Below are 23029 nucleotides of genomic sequence, written 5' to 3' on the forward strand. Positions count from 1 at the left end.
TTAGGGTTTTGGATCAAAATTGAAATTGAAATTTCTGTGTTGCATGTGAGTTACGGTTGGTAATAACTCCAATTGGAACAGTAACTATAGATTTGGTTGATGTTACGGTTCATTTAACTCAAATACCAACCGTAAGTTCTTGATTTTGAGATAAAATGTTCAGTTACGTTTTTTTTTTTGCAACCGTAAATTACTTACGGTTGGTCTCGTTACTTAAGTTACGAACCGTAATTTGTCCTGGATGTTTCATTTTCCTTTTACGGTTTATAATTGCATCACTGTTACCAACCGTATTTGAGTTACGACTTGTAACTCAAGTAACCTTACCAACCGTAGGTTAGTTACGGTTGATCCCGAATCATTAATTACCAACCGTAACTGGTATTACGATTGGGTTTTCCCCAAATTGAACCAGTTACGGTTGGTATTCGATACTTTTGGAACCGTAACTGCGAGTTACGGTTGGTAACGAGCTAAATTCCAACCGTAAGTTCTTCTGAAATTTTAAAAGTTTCGATTTTTTTACGTACTTTAGAAAATTTTGAGCGACAAAAAGCTAATGAGAACTAATTTAGAGATTTACCCATCTCAAATTTGTCACTCGAATCACTCATTTTGGTTGAATGAATCAAAATCTAGGGTTTCACAAATATCACAAAACTTTTTCTTTTCTTCTCCTCTAAACTTTTTTTTTTAACTCTAAAAATCTGATTTTGATTTGTTTTAGAGTTAATATAAGTGAAATTTGATTATCAAAACTAAACTAGATTGTCAACACTAAACTATATAAGGGCTGATTAGTCATTTTCAGTTTTTTTAAGGAGCACTTCGAATTACCATGTAATGACCCTTTTTGTCCTATTCACTGCCGCCTCTCTAGTAGAATCCGTCGCCCCTTTAGCAGGATCGACTACAAAACAGCGAGAAAGGGAAAAAGAAGAGAAAAAAAAAGTATTTTATGAGGAGGACAAATGTATTTGGTACCATCAACATTATGACTCATGAGTGGGGGAGCCATGTGAGATGGCAACTTCAAAAACAAGGGAAAAATTCAGATCTTGCTTTCACATGTGGGGTAGCCCACCAGCACGATCCTCACTTTATCATCATCATGGCATTTTGCTATTTCAAGATGCTTGTATTCGTCTGCTTATAGATCTTCTTCATGAAGAAAAAAAAGTGCTCCAAGAGGTGCTCAGGGAATAAAATCGTTTCACATGTTTAGAGGACGAAAACTTAACAAAACAAAGAAGATCATTCGTCGTGGACAGATAGATGCATATTCCATGTAAACCGGCATTACGATGGCCACGGACGCCATAAAAGAGGCATTGAGGATTATGGCACAAAAAATCACGTACATTCTGAAAAAATAATCACCTCTAAAAGTGGCCAAACTTAAAAGCCATTATCAGAATACAACAAGGTAGTGTAACAATTCTAGTTAATATTGCACATAAGTGATCGCCAACAGCAAACATTTTATACTCTTGTTCTCGCTCTCTCAGGACCTTCCCTGATTAATGCTTTGTAAACTTCTTAAGAACTTCAAAATAGTCAGGGAAAGTTTTCCGGGTACAACCTGGATCTTTAATGGTGACAGGAACATCAGAACAGGCAGCTAGAGAGAATGCCATGGCCATTCTGTGATCATCATAAGTGTCAATTGCTGTAACATTTAATTTCTCTGGTGGTGTGATCACACAGTAATCAGGGCCTTCCTCCACTGTTGCGCCAAGCTGGAAATCACAACAGGAATGTAGAAAATATTCATAAATGTGATCAACTATTCGGAACAAAACATTAATATAGTAGGGTCGGTGAAAGAAAACCAACCTTCCTCAATTCAGTGCAGATAGCAATCATTCTTTCAGTCTCCTTTACTCTCCAGCTGGCCACTGACAAAGAAGGGATGGTAACTATAAGATTGTGAAAACAGTTTTCTTATCTCCTTTAGTTGGGTGTTACTTAATTCAAAAACGTTCTGAGTAAGGTTGGTTTCTATTTTTCAGGTAATTTCCCTAGGCCATCTGAATCACCACAATGTAAGTCTTACCGTCTCTTATGGCTGTTGGGCCATCAGCAAAAAGTGCGACCACAGCAAGAGTCATGGCAACATCAGGCATTTTGTTCATATTGACATCAACTGCGCGCAAGTGTTTCTTTCCAGAAGGATCTTTGGGTGGTCCTGTGACAGTAACACTGTTCTCTGTCCAAGTAACTTTAGCTCCCATTTTCTCAAGAACCTCGGCAAATCTTACATCACCCTGAGCAGGACAGAGATGAAGAAAACGTATAGTGAGACAAAGTGATTTAAGACAAATAAAGTGGGTAAACTAATCAAGGTTAGAAACCAGGTACAGAGATCACATATGAAGCAGAAATGAACCTGCAAACTGCTCGTTCCACAGCCTTCAACAGTGACCGTTCCACCAGTGACTGCTGCACCTGCAAGGAAGTAACTAGCACTTGATGCATCCCCTTCTACATAAGCCTTCCCTGGAGATCTGTTAAGACATTTTGTTTATTGGATTTCATCAATTTCAGCAAACTACGGTTCTGGTGGTGTCAACATACTAGTAAGAAAAGAACAATATAGAGAAAACAATACAGGGTTGCGAGCTCTTATTGCACGAACATACTTGTACTTTTGACCACCTTTCACCAGGAATCTATCCCAACTATCGTTGTGTTCTACACTGACTCCAAAACGTTCCATCAGTTTCAAGGTCATCTCGACATAAGGAACCGAAATAAGTTTATCAATAATCTCAATTTCCACATCTCCTAAAGCCAAGGGAGCTGCCATAAGCAAGGCAGTTAAGTATTGACTACTAATAGAGCCAGACAGTTTCACCTGAAACAAGAGGCACATATATTTGAAAAAATCAACAATTGTAACACTTCAAGCAAATTTATAAATGGTATGATGTGGGTTGTAGTCTGTAACTGAAGGATATCTAGTACCTAACCAGTCAGCAATTATCTATTGGACAAATTTAAGTTACACGCAGAGAGTAAATAAACTAATTCAAAGAGTAACCTAAATGTCAAAGACCCAAAAAGCAACTGTCTAAAGGATCAAAATTTGAAGCTTGACATAATAATTTCCTTTGCTGTGAATGGGGTATAAAATCTCATGTGAATTCAAATCCTCCATTAAAACTTCAAAAACAGATAGAATCCAAGGTTATTACAAATTTTCTCAATCTAATGGAAGGAAGACACTTTCGAAACTAACCCTTATTGGCCTATAGTTGGTCGAACCCAAGTAATGACCCATGACCATGCATATCTGTTTTGGTTGAAAATTTCAAACACAGGATATTCACATTACTCAGGCTACTTTATGCACGAAATGCATATAAACATGATAAATTAGCACTGTACCCAATCTCAATTGTTTAACCTATGTTGAAAGTTGGAACCAAATTAGTACAACAAAAAAGTGTAAGTAAACCTCGGATAATTTAAAGTTTATTGGTCTACAGTTGGTTAACCCAAGTAAATGACCCATGATCTTACATATCTGTTTTGGCTGAAAATTTCAAAGTAAAATTTGTTGACATTACTCTGACTACATTTTCATTATGCATGAAATGTAAAAATGATAAATCCCTATTGCTTGATCTATGTTGGAACCAAATTAAATACAAGTGTAAGTAAACCTCACCTTTCCTCCAGGAAGCCCACCATTGGCATTAATACGAACAGGGGGACAATCAGTGCCCATCGTGCAATCAGCATCTGCACCAAGCTGCTTTAGACCCACAACCAAATCCATGATTGGTCTCTCTCTCATACGTGGGACTCCATCAAGTATGTAACTAAATCATTCAAGCAAGAGAAAAGCTTCAGATTGGAAAAAATAAAACATAAATCGAAAGTAGCACAAAAAGACTTCTCCTTTCTGTTGCCAGGAATAAACTGTTTCCCAATCAATGTACCAGGAAGAAACTGTCCCTACACGATTATGTTCACAAGTTATAAAGGATAGATAAAAGTAGTACCAGCCATTTCCACCTGCAACAGCAACTGCAGCAGTCAATGGGCGCATTGCAGTACCAGCATTCCCCAAAAATAGTTCAATTTCCTCTTTTGCTATATCTCCAACAGGAAACTTCCCACTGCAACCTTCCACAGTTGCTCTTTTATTCTCTTTGTCTTCTTTGACACCTAACCCAAGGGTTTCCAAAGCACGAAGCATGTAATGGATATCATCACTGTCTAACAAGTTGTCTACCACAGTAGTTCCCTGTTAATAGTAACAAAACTAACTTAATATCTTATGTAAGCAAAATTTACGTTGACAGAAATGCAAGTATAGAAAACGAGAAAACAAGTGTTGAACTGAAAAGTATGGAAAGACATTGCTTCGTCATAAAGGTAATGTATAAATTCATATGACTCAAAGGTATGTATGAATCCATATGTCCCAGAGGCAGTGTAATAGTAGTATGATTTAATTTATAATATGATCTTTTATATAGGTCATGTACGAGTCCATATGACCTGAACGCAGTATAATATGATTTAAAAGGGAATGCACAAGTCCATATTGATCTCAAATCTCTATAGCAACATCGAGCCGGGTATCCATTACGAAACCCAAGGGTTAGACACTGCACTAAGACATTCTTCGCTACATTTAGTTTGGTTTGTCCATAAAACCAAAAGCTAAGTCGACTACTTTCTTACTAAAAAAAAAACAATGACAAACAAAATGTCCCCTGAGCAAGAAGTAACTACAAGTTCTTCCAATTCATTCATGCATTTTTCTCGTCTAATGTATCCAGTAGATTTTCTGGTCAACAAGATTTAAAATTGTTTTAGTTAATCAGATTTCAATGTAGCTTCTCCATATTAATATAAGCATGGCTTCTCTTTTCGGAAATGCTTTTAGTGAATCTTGATGTATGATTTATTTTTCAAATTTTTTTGTTGGCAGAAAGACAATATCAAGAACCAGTGCGAGAATGTAATTCTTTCTACTGCAAACTTACAGACTCGTCTTAGCCTACCTGTTAAAGCTGATCCAGTAAGATGCTTCCAACTTCAACGAAATTTTACCATTCACACTCACTATTTTGCGATTCAAAATGGAACAGTTAAGCTAGATACTGGGTATGGGGGTGGGTTGTTGCTAAATCTGATCAGCACTCTTTCTTAGTTTTTTAATAGAAGATAGATGAGAAAGCTGTTACTGAGGTTTTCTTATTAGTTCTTGTAATTACATCAAATGGTGCAATTATCTGCACCTCATGTATTTTCAAAAACATTTCCCGTTCTTCATACGTTGATATTGAAACTGACACTATTTGCTTTCTAACAGTTCAGAAGCGGAAACCAAGGACAGAAAACTCCTTTTTGGTTTCTCTATACTTCTGTGCTTGTTAGGAGGATGCAAATGTCAGCTTTCTTCCAGAATGCAAATGTTACATATTTCACCATGGGAGTATCTCTGTCATTCTATGTAGGCTAATTAATCACTTAAGCCTATTTATCCAGTAACTATGCTTGAGACATGTCACCTGCATTCAGATTTTTACAAACACGTACAGATCGATATCTTTCTAGTAACAGCCACATAGATGTGCAGTTTCCTTGGTCAGTTGTCTAATGCATGTTTAGTTCTATCATTATGTGTTGATGTAAAACAGAATCAATTTGATTATCTAAAGTAGCATGTATTATAGGCCCGCTGGCATGATTTTTAACTTAAGATGAGTTCCAAGCCTTCTAATCCAGTTTATGACTTAACGATGTGCTTGAGTTTTGAAAATTACACGTGGTGTGCAGATGGCAAAAGATCTGAATGCGATATTGGACCATGGCGACTGTTAGCTGTATTGGAGATAATGGTTATGTGTGTCTTACCTTGAACAAGTCATTTCTCCCATTTATGAGACAGTGGTTAAGTTTAGTGCATTGTTTTCTTATTTGTCATCACCAATACATCAATGTTAATCTAATCAAATCAAACAAAACGAAAATTCCCAATCCTGAACCCCAGAGTTTAAAAACCAAATTCATATCTATCACCTTTCAGATCCAAGACCCAATTAAATCATCAATACTATCAGATTGAATTACAAAACAACATATAAACATCAACCAAATCAAAATTGAGAATTGAATTACCTCCGAAAGGGCAGCTAACAGGAGGATCCGATTAGACAAAGATTTAGAACCAGGGAGTTTAACAACGCCAGAGATTTCATTAATTGGTTGTAATAAAATCTCAGGTAAACTACTTGATGAAGATTTCTCTTTAGTAGCAGCAGCAACTGCGGATACCCTAAATGGTGATGAAACCTTCACTGAATTCATCGAATCAAACACATTTCTTTGATACTTTAATTTACCAAAACTACCCAATTTATTTAATTCTGATCCTAACCAAACTGAACATATGGTACTAGGTTTCTGGGTTTTAGAAAGATCTTTACTACAAAAACCTTGTAAACCCTTACTGATGTTGCTAACTTGCGCCTGCGCCATTTCCTGGATTTGTGAAGAAGAAGAAGATGAAGTTGGTATTAGTTTTGGTTATCTTCTTCTTCTTCTTCTGCGGAATAAAGAAGAAAGTAGCTTTTACCTACCAAATACCAATAACTCGATTTTTAAAAGAGGAAGAGAGGGCGCACGTTAAACTCAATAGCAGCCATTTTTGTCTCGCTGTCTGGTATCTCACCCACCCCTAAAATCTTGTTAACGGGTACCCATTAACCCTTAACCCATAGCCGGAACCAAAACTTCCCTGGACGTCTAATATGAGAAGTAAAAGTCAATCCCATAATTAAGAAGCAAAAAGATTTACAGGTTTTTGAATGTACACTCATAAATTACTTTTCAACTTCTGGAAGTCGAAAAAAATCAGAAATCAGATTGGCGTAATGACTTTTAGAAACAAAAAAGTCAGCTTTTCGTGAAGCAAAATAATTTTGCTTCTGATTTCTGTTTCTGGTATCCAAACACGATAGTTTCACTGAAAATAAAACTTTTTGCTTTTAGAAATTCTATTCCCAAACTTAATTTTCATATTTTTGCTTTTGGAAGTTGATTTTTCTTTTCTCAAAAATATACCCAAACATGCCCTCAACAATGTTTATTCAAAGAGAGTGAAATGTAAAAGTCATACCAAAATATGTATAGCATGTTTATCATTCTACACGATATGAGCCTAGCGTTTGGGCGCGCCTAATAATGAATAAGAAGACTGTACACAAATCCTTAACCGGGAATTAGAAGCAAAACCCGGAAGGATTCACTTCCTTGCCCACGTTTTAAGCAAGGGTTGGTGGCATGAATAAGGTTTTAGGGTGGGACCCATAAGATAAGCAGCCCTTATATGAACTGGCTTATGGCAGCAACAAAGTTGTTGGAATTATAAGTCTTTGTTTTCCATGAAGTAAAAAGTTTCAAAGGCCGCGTTTGGTATTTTGACTTTAAGCTAGATTTTGCCACCTGATCTTGTTTGACTGTTAGTTTGTTTGGATGCTCATGCTTCCACCAAGTTATACTAACTCTTCACTAAAATTCGTTCATCATTCTTTGGAAGCTGCTAAATGCTGGCTTATATGAAAGGAAAAGATGCAACACTAATTTCAGATGGAAAAATCTCATAGGATCCTGAGGTAGACAAGTTAGAACCAGTAGCTTAGATCAGAACCTTCAAAGTGAAATGTAGTTTCTAAACAAATACTTACTAGACAGTGCGTCCAGTTTCTCATAAAAAAACCTTAGAGATGTTGGTTAGCTAGTCTGTCCCCTCAAGGCCACTGGGGGTTTCTTTTGCAGTTGTTCCTCCACAGAGCCGTACGTATGAATAAATTTTGATGCATCGAATTATAATTGGGTAACTAATGATAGCAGCCTCTGCTAACGTACGTTTTAGAGAGGTAGATGTGTTTAGAGAAGAAAGAGAAGCAGCAAAGACGCTCGCTCTAGAGACAGCAAAATGAGAAAGGGAGATGTCACTAACTATAGGATACTCCATTGCATATGCATCATGTTAAGGATCGAGCAAGAGAGAGGAGAGCATAAACGCGCGGAAGCAATAGATTACATTGATAATAATTCGGTCTATTAATTCTCATGACTTAATAGCCTATTTATATTGTTCACAAACTTGACGACCACTCAAGATACTTTCCTAACTAAGATCAAACTCTAAACATAGAACACTTTCCTAATATAACTCTCACAACTTAATGTGCATATCTCCTAAATATAGACTCTCATATATTATTTCCTAATACCCTCCCTCAAGATGGAGCATGTAGATCACGAATGCCCATCTTGGACCAAAGAAATTTAACTTCGGTTTTCTTCTTTCTTCTTCTTTTTTCAACGCTTTTGCGAAAAAAAATCTTCAGACCGTAGTTTAAGGACGTTTCGGTCCCCTTCATAGTTTAAGGACATTTCGGTCCCCTTCGTAGTTTAAGGACATTACGGTCCCATCTTCGTAGTTTTTAGGACATTTCGGTCCTCTTCGTAGTTTAAGGACATATTGGTCCCAATGCAAGTTTAAGGACATTGCGGTCCCATCTTCGTAGTTTTAGAACATTTCGGTTCCATCTTCGTATTTTAAGGACGTTTCGGTCCTCTCTTCGTAGTTTAAGGACATTGCGGTCCCCTTCGTAGTTTAAGGACATTACGGTCCCATCTTCGTAGTTTAAGGACATTTCGGTCCTCTTCGTAGTTTAAGGACATTACGGTCCCATCTTCGTAGTTTAAGGACATTACGGTCCCATCTTTGTAGTTTAGGGACATTTCGATCCTCTTCGTAGTTTAAAGACATTACGGTCTCATCTTCGTAGTTTAAGGACATTACGGTCCCAATGGAAGTTTAAGGACATTACGGTCCCATCTTCGGAAGTTTAAGGACATTACAGTCCCATCTTTGTAGTTTTAGAACATTTCGGTTCCCTTTGTAGTTTAAGGACGTTTCGGTCCCCTTCGTAGAATACTTCTTGTACTCTTGGTTTCTTGGTTTCTTCGATAGAATACTTTTTGTACTCTCTCGACAACTCATAGGATTTTAACCTACTATTGTTGTTCTTTTCCTCATCACCTCTTGGTGATTGTTTTTTTCTTCTTCTTTTTTTTTTTTTTTTTTCTTCACAACATGAATGTTGTTTCTTCTTCTCTTGTTCCAGTCACACTTTTGTTAGAGTCGAGACTTTCACAGTTCTTTCTTCTCGTCACGCTTCTGCCACAAGCTGTAATATTGCTTCTTGTTATTTGCTGTTACAAATTTGCCACGCTATCAGATTTCGCAACAGACTTGCAACGCTGTGACATAATTGTCACACTGAAACAAACACCTTCTCTTCACTTTTTAACCGAATTAGGAAACAGACACACAGATTCCTAAACCATCTCTGGCAATCAAGCAAACTCGACCAAGCTCTGCTCCTTCTTTCTCGGTCTCTAACTCCGTTCACAGCTCAACGTTTCGTCGCTTCCAACCGATACAGCCTCCTCCATTCTTCTCTGCTAACAATCAACTTTTCCTTCCCTAGCCATTCATCACGAAAATCATCCAAACGAAAAACAACCATGGCTAGCTGTTACATGTTTCTTCACTTCTTCCTAGTTCTCTTTTCTCTTTCTCTGTCTACAACGACCATTTGAACCACACTAGCAGACTCGTGATACTTCTGTCTCTGTATCTAACTCGAATAAATGCAGCCAACTTTTTAACTCAAGGCAGCTTTTCACAACGTGTCCCATGCTTCACCATCGCTGCAATATAAATCATCTGCAGCTCCATATTCTTTTCTATCAATTCTGTCCATCATTCACCGAGAATTCCTTTATCTCTTCTGCTTCTCAGCTTGTTCTATCCATCTGCTCGAGTTCCGTCCTTAATATGGCAGCAACCGCCAAGTTCTTTTCGCAGTGACTGCTGCAACTTCAAGTTTCTTCACAGCAATTCCATCAACTAGTAGCCAAACTTCCTTTTCTTCTTTCTTTTCAGCTTGTAAATCGAACTCTAAACCTTTTCTCTTTCTTTTTAGGGTTCCAACTTGGACCCAAAACTCCATGGACTTGACCTCTAACCCAAACCATCTGGGCTGCGGTTTCTTTTCATTAGACCCTGTGGTAACTTGCGAAGCCTGGCTTTGGCCTTGCGGGAAACACAAGTCACGTACAGTAGTAACCTTGTTTTCATGATATCATCTTCCTTCATCTGGAAATCAGTTTCTCCCTGTTTAACTCGTGCTCGATGAAGTTCCGCTGGAGGCAGCTTTATTTGTTCCCGCAGTAGATTTCTTAACAGTTTCAATATCTGCACCAGCACGTCTGGCAGCGTTAACAGTCCTCAACTGTGTCATCGTGATCAACAGAAGCATCTCTATTCTTTGTAACTTCATCCATCTTTCTTATCATTGCCATCATGAATCCATATCAACCACCGTTATCCATCTCCACTGCTAACTCTGTCCATCGCCACCTTACGGGCAGTGCTTCTCGATCAACAACATCACCGGCCTTGACCTAGTTTTCTTAGACATATTGAACTCACACACGTGATTCAATTACCAACGAACAGTTCAGCAACAGCAACAAGGCTTGACAAACCTTCAACTTCTTTCTTCTTCATGTAAACAGCAACCAAACAACGATTTTTTTTTTTAAGGACTTTCTCATAAACCTTAAAACGAAACCGATGAAAAACTTCTCTAACTCTCTCTTCTTCTCCTCTCTCTTCCTCTCACCTCGCTCTGATACCATGTTAAGGATCGAGCAAGAGAGAGGAGAGCATAAACGCGGAAGCATTGAACGTCTACATTGATAATAATTCTTGGTATATAATTCTTATGGTTTAATAGCCTATTTATATTGTTCACAAACTTGACGACCACTCAAGATACTTTCCCAACTAAGATCAAACTCTAAACATAGAACACTTTCCTAATATAACTCTCACAACTTAATGTGCATATCTCCTAAATATAGACTCTCATATATTATTTCCTAATACATCATCACCAACTTTCTGAACGGGTAACCATCTAATTCATAGTGCGTTACAGTACATCTCCTACATAAAAAACACCAGGCTTTCCTGAGGCATATAAGACGGTTTCATTGTCGTAAACAATGAAATAAAGTTCATTGTCGTAAACATAAAAAGCTATAGAAAATTTTAATTTAACCATTGATGGATGTGGCATGAATGGTGTATCTGCACTGTTTGAAATTAAGAACAATGACCCCCTCAGACTACCAAACATGTGTTTATCAGATGTCGATGTCAATGCAGCCGGGGATTTAGTGTATTATCAGATGGGGTAGCTATACTGCATTATGTTAGATCTACTAGTACAAGTAATAATACTTATAAACAGGGAGACATATAAGTTGCATAACAGATATTAATGAGAAGCAGAGATGCCAAAAGATATTCTAGATACTGATTTCTGAAATGGTTCAACACCCCCATGACTTTCTTAACATTTTATGCCATTGAAAAGGATGTGCAAGCTTACAAAATGGAAGAGAACAACAGCTTACAAATCTGCAAGCTTTTCGTGGGAAGAGATTTTATGACTAGAAAACAGTATATCAATATGGATAGACAAAAGGATACAAAACTCATCCACCACATAGTCATGGGTCCTAGTAATCCCTTTAATTGAATGGCTTGAGCAAAGCAAGAAAAACCACCTTCAGATATGCCAAAGATAGATAGATAAACTGTTAACCTTACCCTAACTGAATGGCTTCAATTCAATACCTAATCCAATCCTCAATCCCTTAAAAACTCAAACTGATCATAGCTCTAAGGAAACTTCAAACATAGATTCACCTTGGGTATTTACAGTGCACAGCCAAACTACATATAAAATGGAAAAAAAAAAACTTGCTGTAATACTATGTCCTGGTTCAGAGGAGATGACCTTTTTATTTGCTAAATGCAGAGAATGGGAATATAGAAGATGAAAGAAAAGACTCGGAATTTCTGCATAAAATTGATATAAAACTAATGGATCCTACAAGAGAAACTGTGAAAGACATTACATTATTTTGTTTCTCATGAATTTCAATAAGACAACTCTGATTCATCAGTTAATGTGAAGATACAAACTACTGCAGATGAAACAAGGTCGCTTTTTTTGTTCTTTTTTTAATTATTATTATAATTCGTTCACGAGGCTGTTTTTCTGAACTCAAATTACGCTTAAAGACAGGCCTCTCTCCTCCGGTGTCACTTCTGAATTTGGAAGAGCAGAAATCCAAAAACCAAAATGACAAATAAGCTTCAGCTGAAAAAAGGACAAAGAAAACAATCTACATAACTGATTTAGCTGCTGCGATAACGGCCTCTGATGTGATGCCGAACTCTTTGTATATAATTGGTGCAGGCGCACTTGCTCCGAAACCGTCAACACCGATAGCCTTTCCTTTGCTTCCGATAATCTTGTGCCATCCGAATGTTGAACCTGCCTCAATACTAACCCTAGCAGTGACGGCAGCTGGAAGAACAGACTCCTTGTATTCGTCGGTCTGCTCATCATATAATTCCCAGGAAACAAAAGAAACAACCCTAACTGTCTTTCCTTCCTTCCTGAGCTCACCAGCGGCCTTCTCAGCAATTTCTAATTCTGAACCAGTAGCACACAAGATGACATCTGGTTTGTTACCTGTAGAGTTGTCTGATATTGTGTAACCTCCCTTGGCGACTCCTTCAATGGAGGTTCCTGGAAGATTTGCAAGCTTTTGACGTGAGAGGGCAAGAATTGAGGGTCTCTTTCTGTTTTCAACTGCAACCTTGTATGATCCTGCAGTCTCGTTTCCGTCAGCGGGACGGAGCATAAGAATGTTAGGCATGGCTCTAAAGCTTGCCAAATGCTCGATGGGCTGATGAGTTGGACCATCCTCTCCAAGACCAATAGAGTCGTGGGTCATGACGTAAATGACTCCAGCTTCAGATAAAGCTGAAATTCTCATGGCACCTCTCATGTAATCGGTGAAAACAAAGAAGGTTGCACAGTAGGGGACAAAACCAGGACTGTGAAGAGCAATTCCGTTACAGATGGCCCCCATAGCATGCTCTCTGACACCAAATCGAACATTTCTCTCTTCTGGAGTGGCCTTTTGGAAGTCTCCGAACATTTTCATCAAGGTCATGTTGGAGGAAGCAAGATCTGCACTACCACCAATAAGACCGGGAAGGACTGGAGCAAGTGCATTAAGGCACGTTTGCGATAGGTTTCTGGTGGCATCAGCTGGAATCTCTGGAGTGTAAGTCTATTGACACACAGGAAATTATCAAGACTTAATCAGTTAATGTCTTATAATTTCTATCCGCATGATAAACTTAGAATATATGCATTATGAATAATGTGCAAGAGTTTAATCACTACTTACAGGAAGAGCCTTCTCCCAACCAGCAGGGAATTCACCAGTCATGATGGACTTAAATTCTGCAGCATCCTCTGAGTACTTCTTTTCGTACTCTGCAAATTTAGCTGTCCATTCAGCTTCCAGGGCAGCGCCTTCAGCAGTATGGCGGCTCCAGTGGCTTTAAAACATGAGCAGTCCAGAGTTAGATAACTAACTATGATACCATCAACATGTCTAAGAATAAAGCCTTCACCAATCTGCTTATAGTTTTTTCTTATATTTGTCAAAGAGAGAGAGTTACTATCTTTCTTACCTCTTAACATCCTCTGGCACGTGGAAAGGCTCAAATGGCCAGTCAAGGTTCTTCCTTGTGGCATCAACCTCTTTGGAACCCAATGCAGCACCGTGTACGGCGTATGAGTTTGCCTTGTTTGGAGAACCAAAACCAATGGTGGTAGTCACCTGAAAATATACCAAAAGTAATGTTAAACGAAAGCAATCACTAAAAAAACTTGAAGTAAGAAAGAGCTTAAACAAAGAAAGTAAACCTTGATCAAAGTGGGCTTGTCTGTGACAGCCTTTGCTTCCTTGATGGCAGCACGAATTTCATCGTAACCATTGTTACCATTCTTCACCCAAATTACGTGCCATCCTAGACCTTCAAAACGGGTATCTACACTCTCTGTGAAAGCAATCTCTGTGTCACCATCAATAGAGATGTGGTTGTCATCGTAGAAAGCAATCAGCTTTCCAAGTCCCCAATGCCCAGCTAGTGAACAAGCTTCATTTGCAATTCCCTCCATTTGACATCCATCTCCAAGAATACAGTACCTGTGGATTATTTCAATTTCAGTAACAGCTGTATGCCAGTATCTAAACTCTTGTTCAAGTAAAAAATAAACTATCAAAAACAGAAACAGAAAACTCGAAGAGTTTATTACGTGTAATGATCAACAATCTCGCTGTCAGGCTTGTTGAAACGGGCAGCCAAGTGCTTCTCCGCAAGAGCCAATCCAACAGCATTAGCAATACCTTGTCCAAGGGGACCTGAACAAGAAACAAAATGAATCAGAAATTGCTTCCAATTGCTAAACTTGTTATAGTACTAACATTTAACAAAATCAAACCAAAGAGTTCAATGAATAGAAACAAACCTGTAGTGACTTCAACACCGGGAGTCTCGAAGTTCTCAGGGTGACCAGGGATTTTGCTTCCCCACTGACGGAAAGTCTTCAAATCTTCTGTCTACAAGAACAATTACAACCACCAAATAACTTAGAAAGTTAATAAATTGCAACCAATTGACAAGATTTAATAATCCTTGAATTTGAAATTCAAAATATTCAATTTCTGCTGCTAATGTTGGTATCCAAATATTACTTATCTGGGTCATCAAGAAATTACATCTTTTGCAAAACCCAGATCCAAATTTACATAAAACCATATTGTTTAATCAATTAACCTTAGATCTAGCAAAGGGTTCCAAACAGCAATCACAAAATTGACATAATCAAAGTCAAAATTGAAGAGAAATGGCTCACCGTAACACTGTCATAACCAGCAAGATGAAGCAAAGCATACTGCAACATACAACCGTGACCAGCAGAAAGAACAAATCTATCTCTGTTAAACCAATAAGGGTTCTTAGGGTTATATCTCATGGTTTCATCGTACAAAATATGACCCATGGGCGCACAACCCATAGGTAAACCAGGATGACCTGAATTAGCTTTCTCAACAGCATCGATTGCTAGAAATCTAATAGTGTTCACTGATTTATCAACTAATGCTGTATCTGTCTTTTCCAAAGTCTCAACAGCTGCAGCACGAACCACCAAAGATCTCGATAACGATGGTGTATTAACCCGATTAGATCTTGATGATGCAATCGATGATATCAATGAAGATTTCAATGTTCTTCCTGATAAAGTACTTAGACTGAATCCAGGTAATGATTGAGAACGAGAAGAAGTGTTAATACCAGAGATTTTTCTGCCAACTAGGGCTTGTGATACTGTAAGTGATGAAGATGCTGCCATGGTTGAGTCTATTATCGGAATAAACGATTTATTTTTTTTCCTTTCTCCTCTGTTCCTCTTCTTGTTGGGTTTTGGTGATGATGAAGAAGAAGAAGAGGGACTGACTGAAGCAGAGCTCTCAACCAACCAACAAAAATCTCATTTTATCTTTGCCGTTATAAACGAGGAGAGAGGATCAGAGATGATATCTGACCGTTGGTTTTTGATGAGGGAGATCTGAGTCGTTCAGTAAAGGTAGGAATTTGATTGCCTTTCGTTTTTCTTGTTCTTGTTTTTTGTTTCTGATTTTTTTTTTCTGACTCAAAGTTAGCTGAATGAGATGAGATTGGCTCATATTAGCGGCCTACAGTTTGTTAGCCGAGTGTTTTGACAATTTAACGGTTTGTGGGGTCCATTACCCTTTAGGTGTAAGGTAGTTGGTGATCTCTTGGGGAATTGTTTGTGGTTTTTACTTTCTACGCGAGTGTGGTACTTGGAGGTGCAATTAGGTGCGGTGATAATAAGATGTCACCCTAGTACAGTGATAAAATTAATAGACAATGATATCAGTGATCTGGATTGAAAACGTGTCGGCATGAAATTCTTTACAGATCAAGAAAAAAAGAGAAAATAATCCGCCCTGGCTCGCCATCTCTTGCACGAATCGACTCCACGAAGAATTCACATCTAAAATAAGAGTGAACTGATAAAGCAAGATTTACACTCTTTCGAGGATGGCTTCTAATTTCAAAACTAAGAGTGAACTAAAAAAGCCAAGCCAAGTGAGTCGCATCAGCTAATGAGCCGTATCAGGTTGGTACTAGAAACAAAGTGACTTTTGAGGGTTAGGTTCGGTCACAACGAGGTGGCTGGCTGGTGTTGGTAATGCTAATACGAATATAACTATTATTAATTATTTAATAAGCAAAATACTGGTTTTACTCATTAGTTTATAGTGTTGAACTTTGAAGATTACTCTTTCATCACTTCAAAAATTGCAGAAAGGAGTAAAGGGGGTGTGGTAGGTGCGAGGGGCCAAACTTTGTCTGTCTGCCTTTTCGAGCTTTGAAGGCGGCTCTACCGACTCAACTAGGTATCGACCAGGTTCACGAGGCCTCGACTGCCTTTTCGGCACCGATACTCCTACAATGCAAGCTTTGGGATAGAGTACTAAATTCGAATTCGACGAGGCAAACCACCTTTGGAGTTAAGTAAGGTCAAAATTGGCTAGACTAAGATTCTGATCATGTAGACTTCTTTTCTCGAAGATTAAAGAATCATAAGATCACAGTCAAGATTTAGACAAATACGATTTTCTCCACATATTTTTTTTTTAAGAATATGATTTTCTAATTAAACTTTTCATATTAGTATTTTTTATGTGGTTTGAGAATCTTAAATCTGGCCATGCATCATGCTAAACTTCTAAAATCTTGAACAGGTCATACAAACCAAGACCACAATGTCGAGATTGCTATTATTATCCTCTATTCCTTGAGTTGGAGTTGTTGGATTGAAAAGTACTAAGCGTAGTTTTACAATGGGGCAGGCAAGTGAACTGAAATTTTCAAACTCAAAACATCACAAGGCTAAAGCTACGCACTCCTGCTAAAACTACAGAGTATGATTCAAGTTTCTAAGCAAGCAAGCCTAACTGAGACACCGCATTAGGAACGACCCAAAACTTTCCAAGTAACAGTGCAGGATCTAAACTGAACTATAAGGTTCAGATACCAATAATATACCACATAAAGCATCTCTCAGATAGCTCTAAAAGCTACCTAGAGAGCAACAGAGATGGATAATCTGATTGACCTCTACTCACACCACATTTTCTTTTTAATAATAGAAATTAATATCAGTGACAGTAAACATTTGATTATGTTGATCAGAAATATCTGGACATGTCCACAACCGTACAACCAGGAGGGACATCTTTATCAAGCAAAAAAATTACCCATGACATCTTAAAGCATATTCTTTGCATATTTCTCACCTCTATGGACCAGGATGGACTTCAGCTTCGCAAATTTACACACCAAGCTTTCAAGAGCATCATCGACCGACTACAGTTGAATTTTTGTATTCATCGATACCAACAAATTCTGCTGTTTCATCTCCTAGTGTTTAATTTCTCAAAATCATGTGCCCTAAGATGCAACTCGAACCAAAATCGTTAAAAAAATTGGCGTCCTATTGGTTTCTCACCATCCACCACTCTATATACTAATAAATACTGGAAATCATGAAACAAAATCTGTACACTGGACTACATCATTCTAGTTCTTTTACAGTGTGAAGTAGAATCGCGTATCCCTTTACCTGTCACAGAATACGGAGCTGAAGCTGACCGCAACGAGGGTGACTTGTCAATATATGCATACCGCTGGTCCCCGTTCCAGTACAAAATTACACGATTTGTGCAAGCATGTGACCAACTATCACCTGGAAAACAAATTTAATTTTAAAGCCTAATGTGTTTACTTGGGGAAAAGACCTCATACGAAACCCTTACAGAACTTGTGCTGGGAACACATCGGCAGTTAAACGTTCTGATAATTTGTGCTTTTTTTAAAAAAAAAAAAACAAGATGAGATGATTTGGTCTGTTGGGTTGAAAACTACATGAGACAATAAGGTTACATCAATCCATGCAATATTGAAAAAAAATTATTTGGAACTTCGAATGGAGGGAACTGAAAGAACAAGAGTAAAGGTAATAGATAGCCGAAAAGAAAAATGAAATTTGAATTACCTAGTGCAAGTGATAACTGAAATGAGCCTTCCACAACCTTATTTGTCACTTGGTTTAATAGTACCACCTAGAAGAAGAAAAATCTATCAGATAAATCAAATAAAAATAGCCAAGAAAGTAGCTACAGTTGAGAGAAAGAGACACTAGTACCGCATTTCCCTAATTCATGCTGGGAAATCCACACATATCAATCAATAGAAATGAGGATGGAGGCGAATGACCAGGGAGTGTCAGTGACCACCCGTGATTCCGTGAATATAAACATACCACAAAAAGATATCTCCAAAAGAAATTAAGGTGCAAGAAAACGAGTGACCTTCGCTATCAAAAATGCTACTGTTACTTCTTTTTTCTCTGGTTAGCTTATACGAGCATTGGATGTTTATAAATTACCATGAAAAATGCATGTAGTGGAAACTCATGATATAGATTATGTAATGAGAAGGTTAATTGTTGTTTGTTCGAATACAGAAAGTAAGAAAACTGATAAGGCAGAATAGATGAGTACGACTAGGAGTGTATACTAAAAAGTGGAATGCTTTCTAAAACCAATGCACTGGTTACAGACGACAGTCTTGATGCCGGTTGGACGTTTGGAAGTTAGAGATATAGGCATACGACTAAAATAAAGGAGTTGTGGAAAAATTTGTGTAAGAAAGTCCAAAAAGGAGACGATATGGATACTTACGGCCAAACCAAACTTTTTTGCAAGTTTCATCAACTTTAAAGCCATTGTACTGAGTATTCGTGTCCTTTGGGCCCAGTCATCAAAATCTTGGCGGAAGTGAAAAGTTACACTATCTATAATGACAATTTTAACCTGCAATAGATCAAGACAGTTAAAATATTAGCAACTAAAACTGTACCACATAAAGCACATCTAGGGAACATCGTTAACCAGGTCAAACCAGATCTGCTGAAACCTCATTAGTTCTCTATATTATGATATGGATGCCACCAGCAATGTACAAGATTGAACCCTCGACCTCCCAAGGAAGGGTATAAGTCATATCAAATGATCTAGCAGGTTGGGTGTAGCTTCTATTCATTCAACTGCAGAAACAGGATGTTCTGCTTTACCTACATCTTTATGTTCTTCGATGAACTTGTCTAAGTAGTTTACTGCGGCAATTTGCTCTGTGTAGCTGCATATCCGGAAGTAGAAAATGTTCTCCAGGAAACTGTTACACTGCATGGTTTTTTGGCACACTCGAGCATCTTTCCGCTGAGGTACATGATTTTCCATAATGTTCGCAACACATGCTTCAGCAATTTGATAAACGCGTTCCACCATGAAACTGCCTTCTGTATCTAGTTATCACACAAATACAATATTTTAGGTTAAAATGTGAAAAGGGAGAGAAGCAAAAAGAGATGCATGATGCTATCAATACCAAAATTTGAATTACCTATATAAACTGCCTTTCCTCCGAGGCCACCATATTCAACTGGGATTTGAACATTAACAGCAAGCTGAATCCTGCATGATATAGTCAGGCACAGTTAACATGCTACAGAAACCCCAATGTATGACATGGACTAAAACAATAGTCCCAAGAAATCCATACCCTAGTTGTGTTTTGCCAATGCCTGGAACTCCACCTGAAAAACATCATGTCAAGTACCAAAAGACAAGTTTACATAGTGTATGATATCTCAAACACACAAATGGAGAGGTGAAACTGAAACCGATCATTGACTACATTGAAGTAACTAACCAATCTCAGTCACTTCTTTACAACTAATTCCTCCACCTAGAATGTTATCCAAATCTCCACAAGAGGTTGTAATCCGTCTCATCATATCCTCTTCATGCAGCATATCCCATGCACTCTGGGCACCTGCAAAATATGAAAACCAATGAACTCCATTGCAGAAATCACATATTTGTTATTTATCCTCTTAAAGAGGAAATCAACTGAGTTTTTTCAAGTGAACGCACTCATTAATTTGACTGCAAAGAAACTTTTCTATCTCAAAGAGCAGAAAAACAGCCTGGCTCTCCAATTCTTAACTTCTAACGAACCACTTAGTACCTTGGACTTGCAACATAGGGAGGCAATGAGACATATATCACATACTGCTGCATGTTCTAGGGTCGAATAAATTCATCTAACGTAACCAGCGTGGTGCAATGCCATGATTTAGCTCTATGATATTTATTCATCTTGCTATGACAATTTCATAATAGGGTTTGGTACTTAATATACATATGTACATGCTTCAATTAGAACCGCAAAGTAGAAATATAAAAAAGTAGGAGAAAATGAGTAATTACCAGTAACAACGGAATGGGTTGAATTTGATTCGCCCATTTTACCATTTTTCAGTGCAATCTTCAGAATCTCAATAGCTTCTTCATGGGAAACATTCAAATCTGCTCCAAAATAACAGTTATCAGATTAAATCCCAAATTAGAATTATAGAATTAAAATTAGGGTTTCAAGTAGAGAGAGTAGTACCACGAGCAAGTTGATGAGGAGAGACTAAGGAGAGAGAGAGTAGAGTAGTGTATCCAGCAGAAATCAACTTCCCTCGTTGTGTTGGTGAAAGAGGAAGACTGCCTACTTCCATTGTTTTTTTCTCTCTCGAGGGTTTCGCTGCTTCTTTCAATTTTCCCGCGTTTCAATTCAGCTACAAGAAATTTTTCCTGGTTTATTTATGCGTCATAAATGATTTGCCGGTCCTCTACCGGAGTACACACCGACCAAACATTTCTTGCCAATGAAACGATGCTGCGTTTTATGTGTACGCTACGGCGATACCCATTTCTTAGTTCATCTGCAAGATCTGGTCATGATTTTTAATAGCGTCGGATATACATTTTTAGAAGTAAGTTTTTGATTGTTAGAAGTTCATAAGCAAGAAGTTAGTTTCAGTGTAAAATTTCAGAACAACAATTTTTAGAAGTAAAAAATGATTTTTTGTGAGGCAAACTATCTTTACTTCTGACTTCTGTTTCTGGTATCCAAACGCGGTTACTAATATTGTTTTTTAATATTCGTCATATTGGAATACTCAAACTAGTTGGGGCTAAGAGGTAATAAAAAAAATAGGATAAGTAAAATTTAAACACCCAACCATATATTTTTATTTTAGTAATGGTTAAATTTTTCTTGTTTAATTAGCACCAACTAATCTTCTTAGATTAGTTAATATAGTTAGATTAATTACTTGAGTTATAAGTTATGAAATCTAGTTTTTTATTAGATTAGCTTATGAATTTGATTGGAAGATTTTTTTTTGAGAAAAAACTGGTTTTTGAGAATTTTATAACGAAAATAAATTACGCTATCGGTTGCTACATGAAAAATAGTACCCTTTAACGAGTTTCGAATGCCCATAAAGGAGTGACAAGTCTAAACATGAAGCATGGGGGACTTGAGGACTAAGCCCAAGTCAAATTGAATGGAAAGGACAAGGACGGAATTGATGAATAAGGCAAAGGTTATATTAAGGAAGAAATGGCATTAGGAGTAATTAAAGAAGTTTGAGACACATGACATGATATCATAAAAGGAAGGGGCTTCTGGAAAGTCTATATAAAGAAGGACAATAAAAGGACATTTCTCTCTCCTACTATTCTTGGTATAGTGTGGTCACTTGGTGTAGTTAGGACGGGTAGAACCAAAACTAAAATCACCCCTCAACATTTGGCAATCACACCCGGAGGCTCGTGCCTAGCTCATCATGACACACTCAGGAGGCGCTAACTCTGGTGCGGTAGAAAACTAGGCGACTGACCTATCAACTTAGAAGAAGTAACAATAGAAGACGAAGACAGCAAGGAAGAAACACCGATGCAAGGTGTTATCAAACGATCTGTGGGACATGGGTCCCAAAACAGAGAAACCATGAGAGTAGCCCAACTACCAAAACCCATGTCACCAACTCTACAAAATATGCAAAACGAATTAGACGAGCGCTCACGCAGAAGGCAGGAGCTTGAAGACTGGATAGCACAAGCGGTAATAGCAGGACAAAAAACTCCAGAAGAAACGACGAAAAGCGAGAGGAGCACAAAAACGACAAGACAACGGCGATGTCGTGGGAAGAAATGATGAGGTACTTAGAGCATAATCATCATGTGGTAAAGCAAGATAACCATTGTCGCTAAGCAGTCCATACCCAACAAACATCCGAGAATACCGGTATCCCGAGGACTACACTTCTCCGAAATTCAAGACTTATGACGGACAGGGAAATGCACGAGAACATCTTAGTTGATTCCTATCAGCAACGAATGATAGAGCCTCCGACGGGAAGTTGTGCCTAAAAGAATTTCCCAAATCGCTCACAGGCACGGCGTTCACCTGGTATGATAATCTAAAGGCAGAAAGCGTGGATTCCTGGTCGACTATGTCCACACTCTTCCTTCGGAAATTCTATTCAGCCAAGAGGAAAATCACGACAATAGACCTGAGCAAGAACAGCGGATGAGAGAAATAATAGGAAAGTATATCTTACGGTTCCGGTGCTTGGCAGTAGACTGTCACGAGTACAGCGGTGAAGAAACACTCGTTGAGATTTGTATACGAGGAATGATCCCAGCTTTCAAGGGGAGTTTGATCAATTTTAGATTCCAGATCTTCGTCGAGCTAGAAGAAGCGGCTGAAAGGATTGCCGACTTCATAGAAGAAATACCCATAGACCCTGTTTGGCGTCACACAGTCAACACCATATTTGAGGCACCGGGCAACATAAGACCCAACGTTAATAGAGAAAGGAGGGACCAATTCCAAACCATCGGTAGAAACCAGGGGAGAAATGGAAGGGCAAGGCATGACTCAAACCCACCACCCCCTCTTCCTTGCAGCAAAGAGCGCGTAGTCGAATTACTAGGTCAGTGGGTCACCGAACAGGAAATTCAGCTGCCCCGACAGTAGTAGACGTTAATA

General features: G+C 38.2%; 3 protein-coding genes across 4 annotated transcripts; all 3 read right to left on the minus strand.

Moving 5' to 3' along the window:
- Positions 1-1282: 1282 nt before the first annotated feature.
- On the minus strand, positions 1283-6618 carry LOC113304907 (3-phosphoshikimate 1-carboxyvinyltransferase 2). The gene is made up of 8 exons (XM_026554028.1): positions 6142-6618; positions 4011-4255; positions 3674-3827; positions 2643-2857; positions 2390-2507; positions 2057-2267; positions 1837-1898; positions 1283-1739 (listed from the first exon to the last, which is right to left on the minus strand). Exons 1-8 carry the CDS (start codon positions 6499-6501, stop codon positions 1521-1523), a joined length of 1584 nt encoding a protein of 527 aa, XP_026409813.1. The 5' UTR covers positions 6502-6618; the 3' UTR covers positions 1283-1520.
- Positions 6619-11952: 5334 nt separating this feature from the next.
- Positions 11953-15398, minus strand: LOC113304940 (transketolase, chloroplastic). The gene is made up of 7 exons (XM_026554061.1): positions 14901-15398; positions 14514-14604; positions 14301-14406; positions 13908-14190; positions 13673-13821; positions 13384-13537; positions 11953-13263 (listed from the first exon to the last, which is right to left on the minus strand). Exons 1-7 carry the CDS (start codon positions 15396-15398, stop codon positions 12304-12306), a joined length of 2241 nt encoding a protein of 746 aa, XP_026409846.1. The 3' UTR covers positions 11953-12303.
- Positions 15399-17187: 1789 nt separating this feature from the next.
- Positions 17188-20917, minus strand: LOC113303089 (DNA repair protein RAD51 homolog 3-like). Of its 2 annotated transcripts, XM_026552083.1 has the most exons (10): positions 20594-20917; positions 20410-20508; positions 19850-19972; positions 19700-19733; positions 19541-19611; positions 19216-19442; positions 18820-18951; positions 18132-18198; positions 17700-17822; positions 17188-17527 (listed from the first exon to the last, which is right to left on the minus strand). In XM_026552083.1, exons 1-10 carry the CDS (start codon positions 20703-20705, stop codon positions 17505-17507), a joined length of 1011 nt encoding a protein of 336 aa, XP_026407868.1. In that variant the 5' UTR covers positions 20706-20917; the 3' UTR covers positions 17188-17504. The 2 variants fall into 2 exon arrangements, with proteins under 2 accessions (XP_026407868.1, XP_026407867.1); XM_026552082.1 differs by having other exon boundaries at positions 17188-17822.
- Between the last annotated feature and the right edge of the window lie 2112 nt (positions 20918-23029).

This window comes from Papaver somniferum, chromosome 8, assembly GCF_003573695.1.
Source record: "Papaver somniferum cultivar HN1 chromosome 8, ASM357369v1, whole genome shotgun sequence".
Classification (NCBI taxonomy): domain Eukaryota; kingdom Viridiplantae; phylum Streptophyta; class Magnoliopsida; order Ranunculales; family Papaveraceae; genus Papaver; species Papaver somniferum.

What these genes read in the sequence shown, in the direction of transcription:
- LOC113304907 (XM_026554028.1), bottom strand. Translation starts at nt 6,501, where the DNA reads ATGGCGCAGGCGCAAGTTAGCAACATCAGTAAGGGTTTACAAGGTTTT. An exon ending in AAAGGTGGTCAAAAGTACAA is followed by an intron (nt 2,508 to 2,642) that starts GTATGTTCGTGC and finishes ATGTCTTAACAG; the next exon opens with ATCTCCAGGGAAGGCTTATG. An exon ending in TCTGCACTGAATTGAGGAAG is followed by an intron (nt 1,740 to 1,836) that starts GTTGGTTTTCTT and finishes TGTGATTTCCAG; the next exon opens with CTTGGCGCAACAGTGGAGGA.
- LOC113304940 (XM_026554061.1), bottom strand. Translation starts at nt 15,398, where the DNA reads ATGGCAGCATCTTCATCACTTACAGTATCACAAGCCCTAGTTGGCAGA. An exon ending in ACAAGCCCACTTTGATCAAG is followed by an intron (nt 13,822 to 13,907) that starts GTTTACTTTCTT and finishes GTATATTTTCAG; the next exon opens with GTGACTACCACCATTGGTTT. An exon ending in GTGCCAGAGGATGTTAAGAG is followed by an intron (nt 13,538 to 13,672) that starts GTAAGAAAGATA and finishes CATGTTTTAAAG; the next exon opens with CCACTGGAGCCGCCATACTG.
- LOC113303089 (XM_026552082.1), bottom strand. Translation starts at nt 20,705, where the DNA reads ATGGAAGTAGGCAGTCTTCCTCTTTCACCAACACAACGAGGGAAGTTG. An exon ending in AACCCATTCCGTTGTTACTG is followed by an intron (nt 19,973 to 20,409) that starts GTAATTACTCAT and finishes CATATTTTGCAG; the next exon opens with GTGCCCAGAGTGCATGGGAT. An exon ending in ATTGGCAAAACACAACTAGG is followed by an intron (nt 19,612 to 19,699) that starts GTATGGATTTCT and finishes TATATCATGCAG; the next exon opens with GATTCAGCTTGCTGTTAATG.